This window comes from Bubalus kerabau, chromosome 15 (genome assembly GCF_029407905.1).
Source record: "Bubalus kerabau isolate K-KA32 ecotype Philippines breed swamp buffalo chromosome 15, PCC_UOA_SB_1v2, whole genome shotgun sequence".
Taxonomy (NCBI): Eukaryota; Metazoa; Chordata; class Mammalia; order Artiodactyla; family Bovidae; genus Bubalus; species Bubalus kerabau.
In genome coordinates this window covers 47,866,701-47,890,846 of record NC_073638.1, presented here as the reverse complement: position 1 = coordinate 47,890,846, position 24,146 = coordinate 47,866,701, and the positions used below count along the sequence as shown (strand labels likewise).

General features: G+C 40.2%; 1 protein-coding gene and 1 pseudogene across 2 annotated transcripts in view; both read left to right on the top strand.

The window, feature by feature from the left end:
- On the top strand, window positions 1-3,435 carry LOC129629058 (tripartite motif-containing protein 5-like; annotated as a pseudogene).
- A 4,764-nt stretch (window positions 3,436-8,199) lies between these two features.
- The window catches only part of LOC129629055 (tripartite motif-containing protein 5-like), a 19,408-nt gene continuing 3,461 nt past the window's right edge, over window positions 8,200-24,146 (top strand). For both annotated transcript variants that reach the window (XM_055548838.1, XM_055548839.1), the window contains exons 1-5: window positions 8,200-8,352; window positions 17,831-18,314; window positions 18,886-18,981; window positions 19,935-20,165; window positions 23,665-23,687. In XM_055548838.1, the coding sequence (XP_055404813.1) occupies window positions 17,892-18,314; window positions 18,886-18,981; window positions 19,935-20,165; window positions 23,665-23,687 (773 nt within the window). In that variant the 5' untranslated portion in view covers window positions 8,200-8,352; window positions 17,831-17,891. The remainder of the gene's footprint in view (window positions 8,353-17,830; window positions 18,315-18,885; window positions 18,982-19,934; window positions 20,166-23,664; window positions 23,688-24,146) is intronic.

Genomic DNA, 24,146 nt, shown 5'->3' with positions numbered 1-24,146 from the left:
AAGAGAATCCTCAGAATTCAGGACAGGTAGGAGGAGGGGACAAGTTGCCATGGCTTCAGGAAAATCAGTGAACTTACAGGAGAAGTTCACCTGCCCCATTTGCCTGGAGCTTCTGACAGAACCCTTGAGCCTTGACTGTGGCCACAGCTTCTGTCAAGCCTGCAACACTGCAAACAACAAGGAGTCCGTGATTGGCCTAGAAGGGGAGAGAAGGTGCCCTGTATTCAGAATCAAGTATGAACCTGTGAACCTGCGGCCTCATTGGCACCTGGCCAGCATAGTGGAGTGGCTCAGGGAGGTCAAGGTGAACCTGGAGGAGCAAGAGAGAAATCTATCTGTGCCATGGAGAGAAAGTCCTGTTCTTCTGTGAGGAGGATGGCAAGGTCATTTGCTGGCTTTGCAAGTGGTCACAGGAACACCATGGTCACCACACATTCCTCATGGAAGAGGTTGCCCAGAAGTACCAGGTAAGAGACCAGAATGGAGGAAAGACAAGTCAGAAATGGTACTTGAGGGGAAATGTCTACTTTGCACTGGACTTTTATTACCTGCTCACCATGAACCTGGGGCTTGTGATCTCTTTTCTTCATATGCTCACTTTCTGATGTCTGAGGGACATTTCAGTGCATTCCTCCAATTATAGAGTAATAACCCTATACACGGCTCAGACAGTAAGGAATCTGCCTGAGATGCAGGAAACTGGATTCCATCCCTGTGTTGGGAAGATCCTCTGGAGAAGGGATTGGCTACCCTCTTCAGTATTCTTGCCTGGATAATTCCATGGACAGACAAGCCTGGCAGGCTATAGTCCATGGGGTTGCAAAGAGTCGGACATGTCTGAGAGTGACCAACACTTAGACACTTCAACCCTACACACAGACACTTAGCCAGAAGTAGACATTCATATACCTTGTGCTAATAGGTGGAGATCTGATGTTCAAGAGAACATTACCCCTTTCAACAGGAGGGTAACTAGGACACTAGGTGGAAGAGATAGAAATTGTTTCCTTGCTACAGGATCAGGTTTCTCCTAGAACAAAGAGCACCGGTCTTCTCTTGGCAAGTGTATGGTGACTTCTATTGCTTGAGTTGTAAAGAACACATACCCTACCTCATTTTTTTCCCCCAAAGTCATGGATTCTAATTGCTGTTCTCAGTTCTGTAAAGTCTATTCTCTTTGGAAAACATCTTCATTTCTCCACCATTTATTTTCTACATTGATGTTGAGAAAACCATAGCTTGACTCTGACGTGATTCTTTATTCACAGTGGAAACTCCAGGAATTTTTGAAGAGGCTAAGGAGGGAGCAGCAGGAAGCTGAGAAACTGAAAGCTCAAATCAGAGGAGAGATTAATACCCGGAAGGTAGGAGGAGGCACTTCCTGAAGGAGTTAGATATCTGAGCAGACCATGAGTTGATCACAAGTAGCTGACTACTTCTTTGTTCCCTGACAGATAGTCATTTGACTAGTCCTCTTCTTCACCATTTCCCTGATAGGAGTGGGTGCTGATATCACAAATGAATACAGATATTGGAAGGGAGGTATTCATACAGAGGGACTTTCTGGTGAGGATAACTGGTGAATTTGACATTCCATTCCTGCCATGTTTATTAGCCTTTAACTCTTCTTGGAATCCATCTGGCAATGGCTCATGGCTCTGTCCTCAGTGTTCAACTTTTTGGCAGAGGAAGGAGGGAGGGGTTCAGGAGTAATGCAGGGAGGCATGAGTAACCTGGACAGATGTGTGATGGCCGAGCTATACTCATGAGGATCCCATTTTGGCTGAGGGTTAGCCTCGGTAATGCAGACTTGAGGCCATTAATTTGAAATGTGATGGTGGTAGTGGTTTAGTCGCTAAGTCGTGTCTGACTCTTGAGACCCGGCTCATCTGTCCGTGGGATTCTCCAGGCGAGAATACTGGAGTGGGGTGGTGCCGGGAGCCAGCACGGGAGTCCCCACCCCATGACAAGGTCATGTGGGAGAGATCTGGTGGGCAAGGCGAGCCAGAACTCGAGGGGTGCCCTTCTGGGCCTGCCTGAGCTACCCCAAAACCTGAGCCTGTCTGTTTTACTGCTTCATGACTTTCACCAACTCCTCTGACAGTCAAGAGGGGCTATCCCTAACCACTTTTCTCTGTAAGAAAAGCAACTTAAAGTTCTAGTTAATAAGTCTCCAGGGTATAATAAGGTGCGTTCCAATTGTGTTTCCCTCAGAAAGCTTTCTAACCTGACTAACAGGTTTCTGGACTCCTACAGCTATGCATATGATTGTTTACGGCCTCCCAACCATATGAGGCACAAGGAGACTTAGTTATTCTAACAATGCAGAGCCTCTCAGGGAGTTATAAAATTGTTAAAATAGAACTGATAGAAGATTTCTTTGTTGAGTTAATGCCTGCTGCCAAGTTTCCAAATTTCTTACCCACTGTGTTCCTGGGAGTGTATTGATTAATATAGTTGATATATAAGAAATATAAGTAGAAGCTTTAATGTTAATAATAACCTTGGACCCCTAAGCTAATAAATTCTTTCCTTAATTACCCCCACGACACTCTTGCCCTATAGGAATGCAACTCTGTTTAGTGCTTTCGGGGAGTGGTACTAAACTCTAAGAAAAGTCACCTTTGGAGAAAATAAGTTTTTCTGGTGGACTAATTCTTATCAAAAGAAAAATGTTAGCAGGTCTCCTGACAAGAGGATGATGTAAATCACCCAAAGCCTTTGTATTTGCGATAATGATTAAGGTCTGCTGACCTTACATGACTTTGCATCCCCCATTATCTTCTATGTACAACTTGAGGTATAAAAGTCCCTGCTAAAAATAAAGCTACGGACCCTGCTCACTAAGCTTGGTCTCCCCCTGTCGTTCTTTCTCGTCTCCTCTTCTTTCCTTTTGTCTCTACTCTTTCTTCAGGCTAAAGTAATTGGAGCGTGGGGGTATATTGATTTCCCAAGTAAACCAAATATAATTAGGCCTCTGATTCTCTCCACTGATGCTATCCCTTTAAATCGCCAAAGCCATCATCCTGAGGGAATCCCTGGATCTAACCCGGGCTGGACCCCAGTAGGGTGGCATTTCCTTCTCCAGGGGATCTTCCTGACCCAGGAATCGAATCCGGGTCTCCTGCATTGTAGGCTGATTCTTTACCAACTGAGCTACTGGGAAACCTTTGAAAAGTGACAGAAAAAAAACAGGAAGTCAGTTTTCCTCAAACATTGCTTTCCTCCTCCTTTTTCTCTCAGTCCTGAAGAATGAAATACAACATGAGAGAGAAAATATCCAGGCAGATTTTTAAAACCTGAGAGAGATCCTGAACAGTGAGGAGTTGAAGGAATGGCAAAATCTGAAGACTGAGGAGGAGGTTGGTCTATGTAATCGGGCTGATTCTGAGAATGAGCTGGTCCAGCAGAGCCAGTTGGTGAGAGATCTCATCTCAGATGTGGAGCATCATTTGCAGGAACCAAAAAACGAGATGCTGCAGGTAAAACTGAGACCTGCATTTGAGACCTGAGAAAAATGAAGACAAAGTTTCCATCTCTTCTGTGTTACTGTGCTTTTTCTGGTGTTGTCACTAAGGTTGCTTTGTGCCCCACAGCCCCCTTCCCTCATAGCTCCATTGGTAAAGGATCGTCTTGCAATGCAGAAGAACCCAGTTCAATTTCCGGGTTGGGAAGATCTGCTGCAGAAGGGAGGGTACTCTCTGGAGGATACCCACTCCAGTATTCTTGGGCTTCCCTTGTGGCTCAGCTGGTAAAGAATCTGCCTGCAATGCGAGAGTCCTGGGTTCAATCCCTGGGTCGGGAAGATCCACTGGAGAATGGAAAGGCTACCCACTCCAGTATTCTGGCCTGGAGAATTCCACGGACTGTGTAGCCCATGGGGTTGCAGAGAGTCAGACACGACTGAGCGACTTTCACTCTTACTCTCATGCAACTCAGGTTCCCGTATTTAGTAGATGCTTGACTTATGGGAAAGCTGAATCTTCTTTACCTGCCAGAGACCTAGAATTGGAGACAATTCCCTTACATTTCAATTTCCCCCTGAGTATAGAAGAGAGCCGGTATCTTTTTGTATAAATTTTCAGAAACAGACTTGAATTTTAAGGAATATTTTTGCCTAGCTGCAAATCATTGATCCATTCGGTCACATACTCAAGAAGCCAGAATGGAAAGACAACATCTTTGTGTTTGTATTTGCACACCTATATGGCAGCATTAAGATCTTTACAAGCACATGAAATTCAGACCACTCTTCATTTAGTATTCATAATGTCATCTTTTCCCGGAGTTTGTAATTATTCCCAGGTATCATGAAATCTCAGGGTATTTTGACACCCACCCTTTTAGGGAGTAGACATTGAAGGCATGGGGACTCTTGACACACACTAATATGTCTCAAACGCCCAGGAGTCAGGTTCTGCAAACCTGAGTGGAAGTTTTATGTCTGGAGTATCTTATTTCAAGAACTGTCTTCACATATTAGCAGTGTGACCTAGAATAACATCCTTAACTGCTGTGTTTATTTTATTAATGTAATCACGATATAAAAACTGCACCATACATAATATTATTGTCAGATGATAAATGATATTTTCTCCTTGGAAAGACCCTAATAGTGGGAAAGATTGAGGGCGGGAGGAGAAGGGGACGACAGAAGATGAGATGGCTGGATGTCATCACTGACTCGATGGACATGAATTTGAGCAAACTCTGGGAGATGCTGAAGGACAGGGAAGCCTGGTATGCTGCAGTCCATAGAATCGTGGAGTCAGACATGATTGAACAACTGAACGACAACAAAACGATACTAAGTGAGAAGCATCTAAGTGTCTCAATAACAAGTATTTGACCTATTGAATACCAAAAAATATAACCTGTGTCAGTGTCTCATTAAACAGGTTTGTGCTTTAGGGACACAAGGATTCTTTGCACTGATGCATCATTTTCCAGATCCTAGATCGCCTTTGTGCTGCTGTCAAGACTATTCCAGCTCTGCCTGTCATGGAAAAGCATGTGTGCCTAGGCGTGTGTGTCTCTTTGTGTTTGTGGGATTACAGTTTTATAATAATTTCAGAATTGCTACATACTTGCTCTTATTCAGTAAACAGATTTTTACCAACTGAGCCACTAGAGAAAACCTAAGTAAACTAGATTCTATGAGATCCAGGATCTTATTTGCAAAAAATATATATATACAGAATTTACCGAGTTATCATTAATGTGTACTAAACAATACAACAGTTGTAATAACTTCTGTAACTTCTAGCTCAAAAGTGGTACTCTATATAATGTTTATTCATTTTCTGCTTCCCTCTCATTGTGACTAAAATAAGTCATTTTCAGAATAAATATTAGCTTATATTCAACATGATAACCCTTTCTATGTTTTAGAAACAGAACACACTGATGAAAGAATTACAGCTTTATTTAAATCTTACCTAATTGTAAAATAAATATTTCTGGATAATGCCTTATTTTATTTTTTTCAAAAAATTGTACCATAATTCTATTTCTTTGAATTCAAATTTCAATTTAGGCTCTGTTTGGCCAAAGTTACCATTCACAGTGATACATTAAGACTCAGAAGTATAATTGTGAGATTTCTTAACACTGATTTGGGCAGGTTTTTGTGTGTCCTGGTCAGCCTTACTTTTTTAATGAGTTAAAAGTTCTTGGGAATGAAGGAAAAAGTATGATATCTTCCTTCAGTAAGAGAAGAAGGGAATCACTTCTGCACTGGATGTTCATTCAGGGCTTGGTGGAATCCCCACGTCTTTTGGAATCTTTAATCCCTATGGAGTCAAAGTTATTTTCTTTAAAAAGTAGATCCAGTGTATTTTCTCTTATCCATATTTGTCCCAAAGAATTCTCAACTTCCTACCTTTGGATGAACTTTGATTTGACAAGGTTTCCAAAGAGGAATTTTCCCAGTTTTTGTGTCTGTGTGTGTATGCACACATCCATGTCTTAGCACTCACCCTGGGAAACAAGGGAAAATCGGTCTTTTAAATACTTCCTTTGATCTCTGCCTTCCTATCTTCCCATTGCTACAATAACTGGGATTCTGACTCACTAGGAAAATTCTGTACTCTTGAATTATTGACAAATGACCCTCCAAGGCGACTGATGTTGTTTCATTTACTGGAATGCTCAGTTCTCCAGTTCAGGAGGAAGTACCTAGTTATGAGAAACTGTGGAGCTGGATTTTTGTATACAACAGAAAAGATCTGCACACAGAGGGGCATTCCCTTTTAACAAGGACTCCTGGGTTTCCCTGGTAACTCAGCTGGTAAAGAATCCAACTGCAATGCAGGAGACCTTGGTTCAATTGGGAAGATGCCCCAGAGAAGGGAATGGCTACCCACTCCAGTATTCTGACCTGGAGAATTCCATGGACAGAGAAGCCTGCCAGGCTACAGTCCATGAGGTTGCAAAGAGTCAGCCATGAATGAGTGACTTTGGCCCCAGAAGTGAAGCCCTTTCCTGAAAAGAATATGACACCTATAAGTTTTTACCCGTCACATGTTCTTTTCTTGGTTAAAGACTGAAGAAGGTATCCTGGAAGCTCCTCAGTCACTGGTGCTGGGAAAACTGTATAATTGCACACATGAGATGAGAACCAAACACTTCCTCCCACCATATACAAAGGTAAACTCAAGATAGATTAAAGGCCTAAATGTAAGTCCTGAAACCATAAAGCTCATAGAAGAGAACATAATTAGACACTGTTTCACATAAATCACAGCAATATATTTTTGGATTTATATCCAAAGGCAAAGGAATAAAAGCAGAAGTAAACAGACAGAACTGAATTAAAAGCATTCACACAGTGAAAGAAACATTTGACAAAATGAAGATATACTGAATGGGAGATAATTTGCAAATGAAATAAATAATACCGGGTTAATATCCAAAATTTTAAACAGTTCATACAACTCAATATTAAAAAAAAAAACAACCCAAAATATCACTGTTTGGCTCATTCTGGTAATTGCTGCTTATCTGTGTCATTATCTTTATTATAGTTCACCTCTGCCCAGAAAAAACACAGCATTTTTTCTTTACTGTATTATTCAAGGTACTTCAGAGAAACAGAATACCTATTTCTATATTTATTGTCATCATGAATATTTATTTGAAGATTCTTTAATGTAAGGAATTGGTTCACATAATTACACACCATGAGAAATTCCATTCCTGCCGTCTGCAAGCTGGAAATCTATGTAACTCAGTCCAAGTCCGAAGCTTGGGGCCACAGTGCAGTCTAGTCCAAACGTAATAGAAGAGCTGCATCTTAGCTCCAGTAGGCAGGCAGAAACAGGAAGAACAAATTCTTCCCTCTTCCACATGTTTGTTCTTTCCGGATCCCTCAACAAATTGAATGATGATGCTCACCCACCCTGGAAAAAGCAAACTACTTTACTGAGTCCACAGATCTAATCGCATCTGGAAACAACACCCACACAGACACATCTAGAAACAGTCTGACACAAAGGACCAGTTGGTGTTAACACACAAAACTAATTTTACAGCTTCATTTTATAAGATCCTAAGGATTATATGTTAAACAGTATTAGATGTCATTGTTCAACAAATAACCCTCCTACAGTTTACTCTTTCTCAAGCTATTTAGTAAAAGTGTCATTTTGCCACATAGTGTCCAGCTTCTGAATGTCAGCATCAGTGAACGACCACTCTGTGATCACCTCTCTAACTGCCCACCTGAGTGATTTCAGGTTTGTTGAGCCATTTCATCTAACATGACCTAAGAGGAAAGACTGGCCAGATTCCCTACTTCAGCTGGTGGACGCAGGCCAGTAAAGAGCAAGCCAATGCTGCTGCCTCAAGGGAACCCTCAGTGAGGGTCTTCACTGGGGTAAAGGGGGTACTTTACTCCTGCATCAGACAGCTCTTTAGTAAGGAAACAAGACAAGGTGGGTGTGTGAAATTGCATTGCTTAGGAAGCCTAAGTTTTCCAAAGGACTGATTACTTTGAACAGACTTGAGAATAGCTTCTCAGAGAAGAGCTGAGATAGGAATAAAAAGCACTCACTGACTCACCAAGCACAGGCACAGAAGCCTCCTTAGTTTCCAGAGGCCCCTTGTGGATGCCTCTTACTGGCCTATAGTTTCTCTCCTCCTTTCCTGCCCAAACTCCACCCACTAGAATTTTACTTTCAGTTTCCTTCAGGCCCCTGGTGAGGCACCGGAATCCTGAACACATATGTCCAAGACGTGTGTTTACTCTTCTCCAAGGAATAACAATTTCTTCATTCATATCTGAGGATACCTAAGTGGTTTGTGGAGGGCAGAATTTGAAAGATACACAAGAAAAAAACGGAATCTGCTTAGGTGAGTTTTATTTGTTGTCTGCAAGCTGTTCTAAACGGGGAAAGGCCCAGCTTGCAGGCTTCCGGGTTAGACTGCTGACTGAAGATCAGTCTGGGGGAGGGGAATTCTTAGGAGAAAGGTGATTGGAAGAAAAGAAAGGCTTTGTTTGTTCCCTGGGGGGACTGTTTATTTCTGTAGGCTGAATCTACCCACAGAGACTTTGTATTCTGTAAGTACTAATCGAACATATTGAGAACAGCCAGAATCTTTGGTCTTTCAGAGTTAGAAAGCCCCTTTCCTCAATAACAGGTCAAAGGCCGAAGGGTCTTTCTTCCCATCCTGATATTTTCATTTATATCAGTGTAGAAATACAGTATTTCTGCATGGCTGTATAGATCATTTCTCATGATCTAGGCTTGCCTGTGCTCAGGAGTCGGATGCTGTGACATCTGGTAAGCTCTGCAGCCTCCCATGAATTCTCTTGTCCAGACACAGGGAAATGCTGCACTTCCTTACATCCCTAACCTGTTTATGCTTCTCCTTCAGCAGGATGTGCCACCCAGAAGCAGCTCAGCTGAAAGATTGGGGCAAGTAGAGCACGTGGGAAAAGCTTCCAGAAGTACCATCTGGAAGGATCTAATTTCTATTAACAGTGACATCTAACTTTAAGTTTTAAAGACTTGTTACTTGATTGTTACTAAGGATAGCAAAAGATGTTAGAGAAGTATTCTTATACCACATCATGAGACCTATGAGGGAAGTTAAGTTAGAGGAACCAAGTGTTTATCTACCTTCCTCTTTCCTATAGAAGGTACAGCTGTACTCACTATAGTCAAGGCACAGAAACGAAAGTCAAATCTCTTTTCTCACCATAACTTCTTCTCTGTTGACCAAATCTTATTTGGACATTATCACTTCTGCTACAAATTCCTTGTCACCCTCTCAGCCACAGTCAGTGTGAAACATCTTCTGAATTCACACCGTGAACCTCTATCATGGTAATACTACATGATTTTCAAATAGATTTGTTACTTTACTGCTTCAGGTTTTATTTTGCAAGTGTTGTAAGTAGTTTATACTATATAATAGTAGAAAACTGTCTAGCACAAAAAACAAAGCACAATTTCACTTTCCAGTTTGATTTACAAAAATGATGGTTTCCCATGTAACATCAGGAATTTGTGGCTCTATCATATTTAGAGAAACAGCTTTACTGTAGTCACAGAAGAAGAAATTTCTGCTTATAAATTTCCTGTTTGGATTTTTACATAATTATTGCAGTTTTATGTTCTTTTTTGTGGATTTGTAGTTGGTGCCTCTGAGATATTGTGAGATTGTATTCTCATGAGCTCAAGTGTCAGATGACCAACCTGTAAGGTGCAATCACCTGAAGTTTTTCTCAGGCAGATGTGACTCATGTTCCCACATCTGTCTTCCTGCTTGTCAGGGAGACATTGGGTCACTGTTTAGGTAGTGGTGGGGTATCATTCTTCATATGTGAGAAGTAGTATCTTCTGTGTCTATTGTGGCAATCACTGTTTTGACATTAGCTCTTATCTCTGCTGAGAAAATAAATTCTGCCACACCATGTGGCAGAATTTGAATGGCAGAACATTAATGCATGTCCTGATCCTCCCTTCTCTATAGGTTCTCGATGCAGCTGAGCATCAGTTGGATCTTGAATGCATTGAGATATAACTGGAGGCCTCTCACCAGATTTGGATCACAGTTTTAGTCATAGATTTGAATAATGTTGACCTTTGATTTTATTCAGCAGAGAGTGATCTGGGGTACTTGAACTTTGCAGTCAGTCGCAAAGGGCATATTTTAAGTCTCTGTAATATTAGCTGGATTATATTTCTGGTTCAGTTTCAGCCTCATCTTTTTTTAATGTATTTATTTATATAATCATTGGAGGCTAATTACTTAACAATTTTGTGGTGGATTTTGCCATACATCAATATAAATCAGCCACGGGTGCACATGTGTCCACTGCCATTTTGAACCCCCCTGCCACCTGCCTCGCACCCCATCCAGAGGGCTGTCTGTCTTACACATAGAGTCGTTACTGTCTTTCTAAATTCCATATATATGTGTTAATATACTGTATCAGTGTTTCTCTTTCTGACTTACTTCACTCTGTATAGTAGGCTCCAGTTTCCTCCACCTCATTAGAACTGACTCAAATGCATTCTTTTTAATAGCTGAGTGATATTCCATTGTGTATATGTACCACAACTTCCTTATCCATTCGTCTGCTGATGGAATTCTAGGTTGCTTCCATGTCCTAGCTATTGTAAACAATGCTGCAATGAACATTGGGGTACATGTGTTTCTTTCGATTCTGGTTTCCACGGTGTGTATGCCCAGCAGTGGGATTGCTGGGTCATATGGCAGTTCTATTTCCAGTTTTTTAAGGAATCTCCACACTGTTCTCCATAGTGTGTATACTAGTTTGCATTCCCACCAACCGTGTAAGAGGGTTCCCTTTTCTCCACACCTCTCCAGCATTTATGGTTTGTAGACTTTGATTCAGCCTCATCTTTATCAGGATCCTTCATGTAGGATGAACATGGAATAGCTGGAGAGTTTCAGTAAGTCTCAGTTTAACTCTGTGCAAGCTGTATAGCTTTCATTCCCTTGTTCAGAGTGAACAGAGACTTATTAGCTGTCTCACACTGGAGATCTTTCTTTTGTCATCAAACTATGGCAACCATTAAGACAGGAATATCATTTGAGAGCTTCCCTTTCTTGTTTGTTGCTTCATTGTCCCCTTTGCCTGGAACCTCTGATAGACCCTCTGAGTTTAGACTATGGCCACAGGGCCATAGTGAGTCCAGGTTGAGGAATGAGCATCACAGGGCTACCACTCTGCGATACCCCCACCGACTGACCACAAGCAGTGGTTTCCAATCGGAATCACCAATCCTACCCATATAACCTCATAAGATATAAATTGCCAGGTTGGCTAAGCTTAGCTGGGAGTTACAGGACAGGAGACATAGCATTGGGCACAGCTGCTTTAGTTGAGCTCTTAGAGATGTTCCTTACAGGAGGGACATTATCCCTGTCATCTCAACTTTGGAAGGGGAAGGAACCATGCTAGATGGATGTGTGTGAATCCACCACAGGTGAGATAAGCCTAGTTCTGTAAAGATCTGAACTGTTTGTAAATGACCATGAGCACAACTTCTAGGGACCTAAAACAGACATATTTGACAGAAGACTCACAATTCCCTTGTGAAAAATGAGATGTATGTTCATCAATCATCATTTAAATTCCATGCAAAGTCTTTCTAGCCCAAATGCACTTCATACATCAGGCTAGTCTTGCTGTCAGCTATGTGGTCATGAAAGGCTGCTGATTTTTCACTTTGTTGTAATCCAACAGGTTTCCCAGAAACACAAAACACATGCAATAAAAACAGCAACAACAACAACAAAAACCTTAGGAATAAAAAAAAGGGCAATATGATCTTTACAGGAGGAAAATGTTCAGGACTGATATTAATGCTTTTTCCCACATATCTAATTCAACTCCCAGTTCTGTCCTTTACCTTCTCTCTTCTCTCATTCTCACCTGCTGCCCAGAATTTCCTTCATCATCTTGTCCCTCAAGCTATCACCATCTCTCCCCTGAGCAGCTGTGCCTGCATCCTACCTGATCTTCTCAATTCCACACTGGGTCCATTCAACATCTCACAACCCAAGGCACAGCTTGTCATGCCCTTACTCTTCTCTGATGGGAAAACATTGATCGCTTCTCCTGACTCTTAGAAATGGGTCCCCAAATGTTACATCATTTGGGAAATGTCATATTTAATGTCACTGCAGCCTCTTGGAATACAAGACTAGCAGTCTTCTGTATACAGCCACATTGGCCTTTTAAACTCATACAAGATGATACGTCTTCCACAAACAGATCATTTCCTTCACCTAATACCACTTTTTCTCTTTCTCTTTTAATGTCTCCTTCATCTTCTTCAGTTTTCAGATCAATCCTTATGTTTTTAAGTTGGAAGTTTTGGATAATTCCATATTTTGCCCCTGTCTTTGATTTCTGAACAACCATATGTCTCCCTAGTAATGTTTTCTCTATCTCTTTATATATATACAAGTGTTAGCTGCTCAGTTGTGTCTGACTCTTTGTATCCCCATGGACTACAACCTGCCTAGTTTCTCTGTCCATGGAATTCTTCAGGCAAGGACACTGGAGTGGGTTGCCATTCTCTTCTCCAGGGGATCTTCCTGGCCCAGGGATCAAAACTGGGTCTACTGCACTGATCATAGATTCTTAACCATCTGAGACACTAGGGAAGCCTGGTATATGTGTGTGTGTGTGTATATATATATATATATATATATATATAACTGAATTTTAATTTGCTATTACTTTCTAAGTGAATAGTAAGCCCATTCATTTTATTTAAACCCTATTTTTCCACTTTCTATGTATGGATATTAGTCCAATTGACAATACACAATTTTTTGGCAACAGTAATTAGTTGAATGATCTTGCCTAATATTTTGAGAATATTTTTCTCAAAAGCAACATTAATTTCATCTGTGTTTCTATTTTCTTATGTATCTGACTCATGGGATCCTATGAATCTATTTGCACCATCTCACTCCTCGCCATCCTCATACTTTCATGTTATTAATCTCCTATCAATGTCCTTGGTTGGCATATTTCTAGACCAAAATGAAATCAATATTTACACACTTGAGACTACCCAGGACTTCTTAGCTGGTCTAGGTCTCCTTACTTCTACACCCTCATTGCCTTGTATTAATTGGGTCCATGAAGTGACCTCTGTTTGTCTTTGACTAACTCAGTGGGTTAGGAGGCCTCTCAAGGAAGACCCCGAATTCCCATTCTGTGTATTGATGATATATGATTTTTGTAGGTCACTATCTTTATTTTCACATCTGATAAAGGATTTTTTTTTTACTATCTACACAAACCTATTGTCATATATTATGGCATGATAATAAGGGAAATCATTGCAAATATCCAACAAATGGTGGTAAGAGTTACAGTATAATAAGTCATCATAAAAGAACATGTAAAGAGAGAGTGTACTGAAGTATGAGAGAATCATAGTCCAGTCAGAATGGCCATCATTTAAAAGGCTACCAATAATAAAGCTGGAGAGGGTGTAAAGGAAGAGGAATCCTTCTAGACTCTTGGTGGGAGTGTACATTTTTGCAGCCACTATGGAAAAAATTACGGAGGTTTTTTAGAGTTACTGTATAATCCTATAATCCCACTCCTAGATATATATCCAGATTAAATTCTAATTCAGAAAGATGCATGCACCACCCCAGTACTCATTGCAGCAGTATTTACAGTAGCCTAGACGTGGAAGCAGCCTAAATGTCCATCAACAGATAAATAAAGAATACATACAATGGAATAGTAATCATAAAAAAGGATGAAATGTCATTTGCAGCAACAGGGATGGACCTAGAGATTATTATATCCAGTGAAGTAAGAAAGAAAGAAATATTGTGATATCACCTATATTTGGAATCTAAAAAAAATGATACAAATAAATTTATTTACAAAACAGAATAGACTCATAGACATAGAAAACAAACTTATGGTTACCAAAGGGGATGGGTAAGGGAAACAAATTAGGAGTTTGGAATTAGCATATACAATCTACGATACTTAAAATGGGTAAACAAGGGTTTCCTATATAGCACAGGTAACTATACTCAATGTCTTATAATAAACTTTAATGGGAAAAGAATATGAGAAAGAATATATATACATGTATCTGTGTGTGTGTGTGTATATATATATATATATATATATATATACACAGAAATAGATTTAAGGGCCTAGATCTGATGGATAGAGTGCCTGATGAACTATGGACTGAGGTTCGTGACATTGTACAGGAGACAGGGATCAAGACCATCCCCATGGAAAAGAAAAGCAAAAAAAGCAAAATGGCTGTCTGGGGAGGCCTTACAAATAGCTGCAAAAAGAAGAGAAGCAAAAAGCAAAGGAGAAAAGGAAAGATATAAACATCTGAATGCAGAGTTCCAAAGAATAGTAAGAAGAGATAAGAAAGCCTTCTTCAGCAATCAATGCAAAGAAATAGAGGAAAACAACAGAATGGGAAAGACTAGGGATCTCTTCAAGAAAATCAGAGATACCAAAGGAACATTTCATGCAAAGATGAGCTCGATAAAGGACAGAAATGGTATGGACCTCACAGAAGCAGAAGATATTAAGAAGAGATGGCAAGAATACACAGAAGAACTGTACAAAAAAGATCTTCATGACCCAGATAATCACGATGGTGTGATGACTGACCTAGAGACAGACATCCTGGAATGTGAAGTCAAGTGGGCCTTAGAAAGCATCACTAAGAACAAAGCTAGTGGAGGTGACAGAATTCCAGTTGAGCTATTCCAAATCCTGAAAGATGCTGCTGTGAAAGTGCTGCACTCAATATGCCAGCAAATTTGGAAAACTCAGCAGTGGCCACAGGACTGGAAAAGGTCAGTTTTCATTCCAATCCCAAAGAAAGGCAATGCCAAAGAATGCTCAAATTACCACACAATTGCACTCATCTCACAGGCTAGTAAAGTAATGCTCAAAATTCTCCAAGCCAGGCTTCAGCGATATGTGAACTGTGCACTTCCAGATGTTCAAGCTGGATTTAGAAAAGGCAGAGGAACCAGAGATCAAATTGCCAACATCCGCTGGATCATGGAAAAAGCAAGAGAGTTCCAGAAAAACATCTATTTCTGCTTTATTGACTATGCCAAAGCCTTTGACTGTGTGGAACACAATCAACTGTGGAAAATTCTGAAAGAGATGGGAGTACCAGACCACCTGATCTGCCTCTTGAGAAATGTGTATGCAGTTCAGGAAGCAACAGTTAGAACTGGACATGGAACAAGAAACTGGTTCCAAATAGGAAAAGGAGTTCGTCAAGGCTGTATATTGTCACCCTGTTTATTTAACTTATATGCAGAATACATCATGAGAAACGCTGGACTGGAAGAAACACAAGCTGGAATCAAGATTGCTGGCTGAAATATCAATAACCTCAGATATGCAGATGACACCACCCTTATGGCAGAAAGTGAAGAGGAACTCAAAAGCCTCTTGATGAAAGTGAAAGTGGAGAGTGAAAAAGTTGGCTTAAAGCTCAACATTCAGAAAACAAAGATCATGGCATCCAGTCCCATCCCTTCATGGGAAATAGATGGGGAAACAGTGGAAACGGTGTCAGACTTTATTTTTCTGGGCTCCAAAATTACTACAGATGGTGACTGCAGCCATGAAATTAAAAGATGCTTACTCCTTGGAAGGAAAGTTATGACCAACCTAGATAGCATATTCAAAAGCAGAGACATTACTTTGCCAACAAAGGTTCATCTAGTCAAGGCTATGGTTTTTCCAGTGGTCATGTATGGATGTGAGAGTTGGACTGTGAAGAAGGCTGAGCGCCGAAGAATTCATCCTTTTGAACTGTGGTGTTGGAGAAGACTCTTGAGAGTCCCTTGGACTGCAAGGAGATCCAACCAGTCCATTCTGAAGGAGATCAGCCCTGGGATTTCTTTGGAGGGAATGATGCTAAAGCTGAAACTCCAGTACTTTGGCCACCTCATGTGAAGAGTTGACTCATTGGAAAAGACTCTGATGCTGGGAGGGATTGGGGGCAAGAGGAGAAGGGGACGACAGAGGATGAGATGGCTGGATGGCATCACTGACTCGATGGACATGAGTCTGAGTGAACTCCGGGAGTTGGTGATGGACAGGGAGGCCTGGTGTGCTGCGATTCATGGGGTTGCAAAGAGTCAGACACGACTGAGTGACTGATCTGATCTGATCTGATATATATACACACACACACACACATATATACATATGCATGCCCGCCCAGTCTCAGTTGTGTCCAAATCTTTCAGACTCCATGGACTGTCCTTTCAGGCTCCTCTGACCATGGGATTCTCTAGGCAAGAATGCTGGAGTGGGCTGTCACTTCCTACCCCAGAATTGTTCCTAACCAAGAGATCAAACCCATATCTCCTGCATTGGCAGGGAGATTCTTTACCACTGTGCCACTTGGAAAGCCCTACACACACACACACACACACACACACACACACACACACACGTGCATGTGTGTGCATGCTTAGTCACTTCAGTTGTGTCTGACTCTTTGAGACACTATGGATTATAGCCCTCCAACTTTCTCTGTCCGTGGGATTCTCCAGACAAGAATAATGGCATGGGTTGCCATGCCCTCCTCCAGAGGATCTTCCCAACCCAGGGACTGAACCCAGAACTATATATATATATAGGCTTCCCCGGTAGTTCAGGTGTTAAAGAATCTGCCTGAAATGCAGGAGACCCTGGTTCAATTCCTGGGTTGGGAAGATTTCCTGGAGGAGGTCATGGCAACCCATTCCAGTATTCTTACTTGGAGAATCTCCATGGAGTGAGGAGCCTAGCAGGCTACACTCCATGTGGTCGCAGAGTCAGACACAATTGAGGAACTAAGCACAGCACAGCACAGAATATTGGAGAAAGCGATGGCACCCCACTCCAATATTCTTGACTGGCAAATCCCATGGATGGAGGAGCCTGGTAGGCTGAAGTCCATGGGGCTGCAAAGAGTCGGACACGACTGAGCAACTTCACTTTCACTTTTCACTTTCATGCATTGGAGAAGGAGATGGCACACACATATATTGGAGAAGGCGATGGCACCCCACTCCAATATTCTTGACTGGCAAATCCCATGGATGGAGGAGCCTGGTAGGCTGAAGTCCATGGGGTTGCGAAGAGTCGGACACGACTGAGCAACTTCACTTTCACTTTTCACTTTCATGCATTGGAGAAGGAAATGGCAACCCACTCCAGTGTTCTTGCCTGGAGAATCCCAAGGACAGGGGAGCCTGGTGGGCTGCTGTCTATAGGGTCACACAGAGTTGGACACGACTGAAGCGACTTAGCATATATATGTATAAAATCACTTTGCTGTACACTTAATACTAACACAACATTCTAAATAAACTATACTTCAATTAAAAAAAAAAAGTGAGTAATACTGATACACCATGAGGAGAGAAGAGCAGGTATAAAAGCCCAAATACTTAAGTGGTTTAGGGCTTTTTACATTGAGGATGTGCTTTTAGCATGGAGGAGGAAAAGCAGGGTAGATGGTGGGTCATGCACAGATCTTAGTAAGAAAAGCTCACTAGTTTTTGTTTTGGTAAAGAAGAATAACACTCAATGCATAGACAAGGATAGATGAAATTTGTCATGTGATGTGAACTGGAAATAAAATGTTTAGAATTATTATAAAAAATCATTTTACCATGTCAAGAAGCTCTTTTTTTATGTCTCCACCTTTTATTTTTTATCCTTCAATATTTTGTTCTCGGGTCATCCTTGATTTCTAGATAACTAGTGTCATTTTACCTCTACTTTTCTTACTCTACACTTTTAACCTTTCCAATCATTCAGGGATCTGTGAACGAGAGAACTGTCAGAAGTCAAGACAATAAGGAGCAGGTGAGCCACCGCCATGGCTTCAGGAATCCTGATGAACATACAGGAGGAGGTGATCTGCCCCATTTGCCTGGAGCTTCTGACAGAACCCCTGAGCCTTGACTGTGGCCACAGCTTCTGTCAAGCCTGTATCACTGCAAACAACAAGGAATCTTTAATTGGCCAAGAGGGGAAGAGAAGCTGCCCTGTGTGCAGAGTTAGTTTTGAGCCTGGGAACCTGCGGCCTAACAGGCATGTGGCCAATATAGTGCAGAGGCTTCGAGAGGTTAAGGTGAGCCCAGAGGTGGAGCAAGAGAGAAATCTCTGTGCTCACCATGGAGAGAAACTCCACCTCTTCTGTGAGCAGGATGGGAAGGTCATTTGTTGGCTTTGCGAGCGATCTCAGGAGCACCGAGGTCACAATACATTCCTCATGGAGGAGATCGCACCAGAGTACCAGGTAAGAGACCAGAATGGAGAAAAAAACAGAGCAGGAAATGGTACTTGAGGGAAATCTCTACTTTGCATTGGACTTTAATTTCCTGGCTACCAGGGACTTGAGGCCTGTGATCTCTTTTCTTCGTATGCCTACCTTCTGACATGTGAAGAAAATTTCTGTGCATTCCACCCAAGTATAAGTAAACAAATGGACTCTTAGGCAGAAGTAGACATTCATGTTCCTTGTGCTGGTGCGGGCACATCGGGGGCCAAGGGAAGCTCTCATTACCCTTTTGAACATGATAGGTAACTAGGACACTGGGTGGGTTGAGCTGTAAGTTTTTCTTTCTTACAGAATCAAGTTTCTTCCAGAACAAAGAGAACCAGTCTTCTCTTGGAGAGGGGGCCGTGACTCCTATATCTTGAGTCTCAAAGAACACAGTCAACATCAAGGTCTTCTTCAAAATCACAGATTCCAGTCACTTTCACATTTTTTGTAAAGTCTATTCTCTTTGAAAATCAGCCTTATTTATCCACTATAGTGATGCTGAGAAAGCCCATATCTTGACACTGGTGTGATTCTTTTCTCACAGAAAAAGCTCCAATCATGTCTGCAGAGGCTGAAGGGGCAAAAACAGGAAGCTGAGGATTTGGAAACTAAAGTCAGAGAAGAGATGTCTACTTGGAAGGTATGAGGAGAGACTTCCCTAGAAAGTTAGACAGGTATCTATGCAGGACCTTGGGTTGGTCACAAGGAGCTGCCTTTTTCTTTGTACCATGACAGTTAAGTCATTTGGCTCATCCTTTTCTTCAGCCTTCCCGTAATCGGTGTGGTATTAAAAAGTGACCATATCACAAATAAACATAAATACTGGAGGGAAGTATTTATAGAGAGGGCCTCTCTGATGAGGATGGCTAGGGAATTTTATATTCCATTCTTATCAAGTTTATTAGTCTTCTCAGGGAGATATCTGACAATGGCTCATGAGTCTGTCCTTAGTGTTCAACTTTTTGGGAGAGGGTGGTGGGAGGGGGTCAGGAGTAACGGAGGGAGGCATGAGCATCCTGGACAGATGTGTGAAGGCTGCCCACACCCAGAGATCCCATTTGGCTCTGAGTTGTCCTCAACAGTGCAGACTTGGGACCATTATTTTGAAATATGGTGTAGAGAAAAAATATATATACAAAGTCAGCTACCCCCAGTATTGCTTTCCTCTTTCTATTTCACTCTCTTGTGGGCCTCCCTGATAATTCAATTGGTGAAGAATCCGCCTGCAATGCAGGAGACCCCAGTTCAATTCCTGGGTTGGGAAGGTCCCCTGGAGAAGGGATAGGCTACCCACTCCAGTATTCTTGGGTTTCTCTTATAGCTTAGCTGGTAAAGAATCCACCTGCAATGCGGGAGACCTGGGTTCAATCCCTAGGTTGGGAAGATCCCCTGGAGAAAGGAAAGGCTACCCAATCCAGTATTCTGGCCTAGAGAATTCCATGGACTTGTAGTCCATGGTGTTGCAAAGAGTCAGATATGACTGAGAGACTTAATCCTTGTGGGAACTTCCCAAGCAGAATAGTTATTTTTCTGGCTCCCAGTCCCAGGCCAATGGTCCCAGTACCTCTCTCTGTCTTTTTCTCATTCCTGAAGATTCAAATACAAAATGAGATACAAAATGTCCAAGGAAAGTTTACACAACTAAGACAAATCCTGGACAGTGAGGAGATGAAGGAACTGAGTAAACTGAAGGATGAGTTGGGAGTTATTCTCAAAGAGCTGGCAGAATCTGAGAATGATCTGGTCCAAGAGAAGCTGTTGGTGAGCAATCTCATCTCAGATGTGGAGCGCCATTTGCAGGGATCAACAATGGAGCTGCTGCAGGTAAGACTTGGAAAGGAACCCCAGCATCTGAGGCATGAGAGAAATATGTTCTTGTGATCCTTCTGATGCCCTCGCGGAGGTTACTTTGACCCTGCAATATACCTTCTCTGCATCTATTTCAGAGGTTGTAAGAATAACTGAATTATTCAATGTAAGAATAACAAGGGAAAGTTCTATTTTTATCGTTATCAAGCTCATTGCAAACATTTCACCGTCTAGAGATTATTTATTGTGTTCAGTGATTTTCCACAAGTCCCTGTTTTCTGTGGGCCAGTGCTAAACATTTATCAAGTACCTTTTCATGATTCAGATTATCACAGACAAATTCACTTCAGATTCCAAGAAGTTTTTTTCCTCAATGTATTGAGATTCTTTACCTTTTTTTCTGTTTTTGAAGACAGTTTATGAAGAACTGTTATTTATCTTTAAATACTCAATATAATTTACCAGCATCGTCATTTCACTCTGGGTTTTTGTTATTGGAAAAGTTTAAAATATACATTTTTTTCTTTCTTTTTTACCTGTATTAAGATTATTTAGATTTTTGCAATCCGTTAGTCCTTTATTGAATATTTTTGTAGGAATTTGTCTATCCTAAGTTGTCTGGTTTCTAAACATAAAGTTAGTTATAACAAATGCTTATTGTCCTTTAATTTCTATAGTACTCAGAGCGAAGTCCCTTTTTGTATTCCAGATTTTGCTCTTTCATTTTTTTCCCTACTCCTTTTAGTTATTTTTGTCAATTATATTAATTTTTTTTCAAAAGCATTGTTTCATTGATGTTGTTTATTTTGTAGATTTTCTTATGCATTTATTTCTGCTCTCACATTTATTGTTTTCTTTGTGTGTTTGTACACTTAGGCATGTGCATGTGTGCATGTGTAATTTGCGTGTGTGTGCACAGTTTTTTAATAACCTTTCTTAGTAGATTAGAGATTAGGGCAATTCTCTAGGCCAGAATACTGGATTGGGTAGCCTTTCCTTTCTCCAGGGGATCTTCCCAACCTAGGGATTAGGGTGCATTTGATTAGGGTGCATCTTAATAATATAAGCAGCAGTGTCTTAGTTTTTTTCCATTCATTTTGATTTAGTGTTTGTTTTTATTCAGATAAACTTATTTTCCTATTTCCTATGCAATTTCTTATTGTTAAAACGTAGATATTTGAAGGTGTGTTGTTAATTACTAATCCTTGGTGATTTTTGAATTTTACTTCTGCTGTAGATTTCAAATTTAATTCAATTGTCATCAGAGAATATATATTTTATTCCTTTAAACTTTTAAATTCACTGATGATTCTTTATGGCCTCAGATATTGTATGTCCAGAAAAATTTACATATGAAAAGATTGTATATTCTCCATTCATTGGGTGAAATGGTCTATAGATGTAAGGTCAAGTTGGTAGATTGTATTGTCCATGTCTTCTATAATCGGGTGGTTTCCATACAAACTATTCTCTCATTATTGAGAGTGAGTTGAAATCTGCAACTGCTATTGTTAAATCCTGCATTTTTCCTTTTAATTTTGCTTGGTGAATTTTAAAGCTCTGTTGTTAGGTGTATGCAAATGTATAATTGGTTTATCTTTTTGATATACTAAACCTTTTATCATTATAAAATTATCCTCTCATTCGTTCATAATTTTTATTGTTTTAAAGTCAATTTTTTTCTAATAGTAATATAAAAATTTGAAATCATTAGAGCTTGCATGATCTATAGTTTTTCTCTTTTTACTTTTGCCTATTTGTATCTTTAGGCAAAAGTAAAAAGAGAAAAACTATAGATCATGCAAGCTCTAATGATTTCAATTTGTATCTTTAAGTCTAAAATACATCTCTTATAAATGACAATCAGTAATTCTTCCTTGTTATCCCATCCAACAATCTCTAACTTTTTAATTGGTGTATTAAGGTGATAACTTTAATACAAATACTGATATAGCTGTATTTAAACTTCACTATTTGCTTTCTATTTGGCTATTGTAGTTTTCAGTTTTCTCTTTCTTCTTAACTAGCTGCTTTTGTGTTAAACAAATATTCCTGTTGTAAAATTTTAAGCTTTCCTATTATCTAACTGTATTCAAAAAAATCCCCCCTCCCCCACCGTGGTTGCTCTAGTGATTACAGTGATCTACTTCACACTAAAACTAACTTATTTTCAGTAAATACAGAACCTTCCTGTAACATTGCTTTATTTCTTTCCAGCAACAACACAATGATGATTTTACTATGGACACCTGATTCTATGTAAACTAATCACTGCAGGCTTCTGAACTTTTGCTTACACTGGAAGGGAAAGTTCTCTTCTGGGGTTTATATCAGGAGATTCATCTTCTCTTTAAACTGAGAATAAAGTCAGTAGAGGTGGAATGAATAGAATTGGCAAAAGACACAAGCCAGCTTCTGATGACAAAGTTTGGGCTTAAGAATTCAACTTTGACTAAATTTGCAATTGACCCCCCCATCATCATTTATTTTCTCTCTACTTATTCTAATTTTACTTAATTTTTGTGCTACACACAAAGAGCTTTAACACAGAGAATTTTTATCAAAAACCACTGGTTGCTCTTGTTGTTGTTGACATGGAAGAAATAAAGCTTCATGAAAAAGAGATCAGATAAAACGGTGTATAACTATTCTAACCAATAAAGTAATAATATATATGATGATTAAGAAGATTACATGGCTAAAAACTGTTAAGCCATGGACTAAGCAGATTCAGTATAGACTACAGTACAGATAAACGCTCTAGTTTTTGAACAGTGACTGAATGCATATTGGTAATATGATAAAAATGGGGTACAAGAGAGGAAACAATCTGGTTGATGATTAGTAAGTTACATATTAGACATCCTAAGTTACTGATTCCTGTGGCTTATGTTTAACCGAATATATTAACAAGCATTTAGGAGACAAAGCTGAGTAAAACTAAGGCATTAGAAATCAACTGTACTTGTGTGTATGCTGGATTTAAGAGAGTGTGAGATCACTTATCATGTATAAAATGAGAAGAGAGAGACCAAAAAACCCCCTACAATAATACATTTGTTTGCTTGTACTTACAAGTGCAGTATAAATAGCTTGAGGAATATTAGGATTATGAATTTTCTTTGATTCTCCAAAGCCTGGTTTAATGCTTGGCAAATAATAATACATCACTGTGCACTTTTGTTGAATAAATGGAAGAACTGTGAATTATTCAAATCATCTCATGGGTCACCAAACTTACAAGCTTTTTGTTTTCCCATAAATATGTCTCATCTCCAGACACTAGAAGTCTCCTTCATGCTTCTACAAGGGTCAAAGCCTTTTACCTTTTGGGAAATATGACAACATCGCATGTGTCTTCTGGAATGACTGGCTTCACTCTTGTCTCTACTTTTTGGCTCTCACATTGAGACCATTTTTAATCCCACAATCGATGGCTGATGGGGATGTGAATAAGCTTGGGAAGTGGGGAGACTTATTACTTTTTGACTCATGTTTTCTCTTTTCTCACTAGGATGCGAATGTTATCATGAAAAGGTATGTGTGGGAAACCAGAGATGGTCCATTTATGCTGTGAAAATAAAATAAATCCCTTACAGTTATCTGATAGCCAATTAGGATAAAACAATGCTCAAGGCAGAAAAATGGAGGATAGTCTTATTTTAAATTTCTATTCATACATCAGGGCTAGATTGTTTTATAAACACTGATAATGGACTGGATTCTATGTTAAAGAATATTGATTGTGGGAAGTTACAGAGTTTGGGTCAGTACCAGTATTAAGAATAAGGCATTACAGTACCAGATCCCCACAACTTCATAAAATTAATTCACACTGTGTGTCAATGTGCAACTCAGGTTCCCATATTTAGTAGGTGCTTGAGTTGTCATGTGAAGGTTGAGTCTTCTTTTCCCGCCAAACACCTAGAATTGGAGACAACTCCTTTATATTTTAATTTCTGCTCCCAGAAGAGATAAAAGTCCTTGTATGTTTTC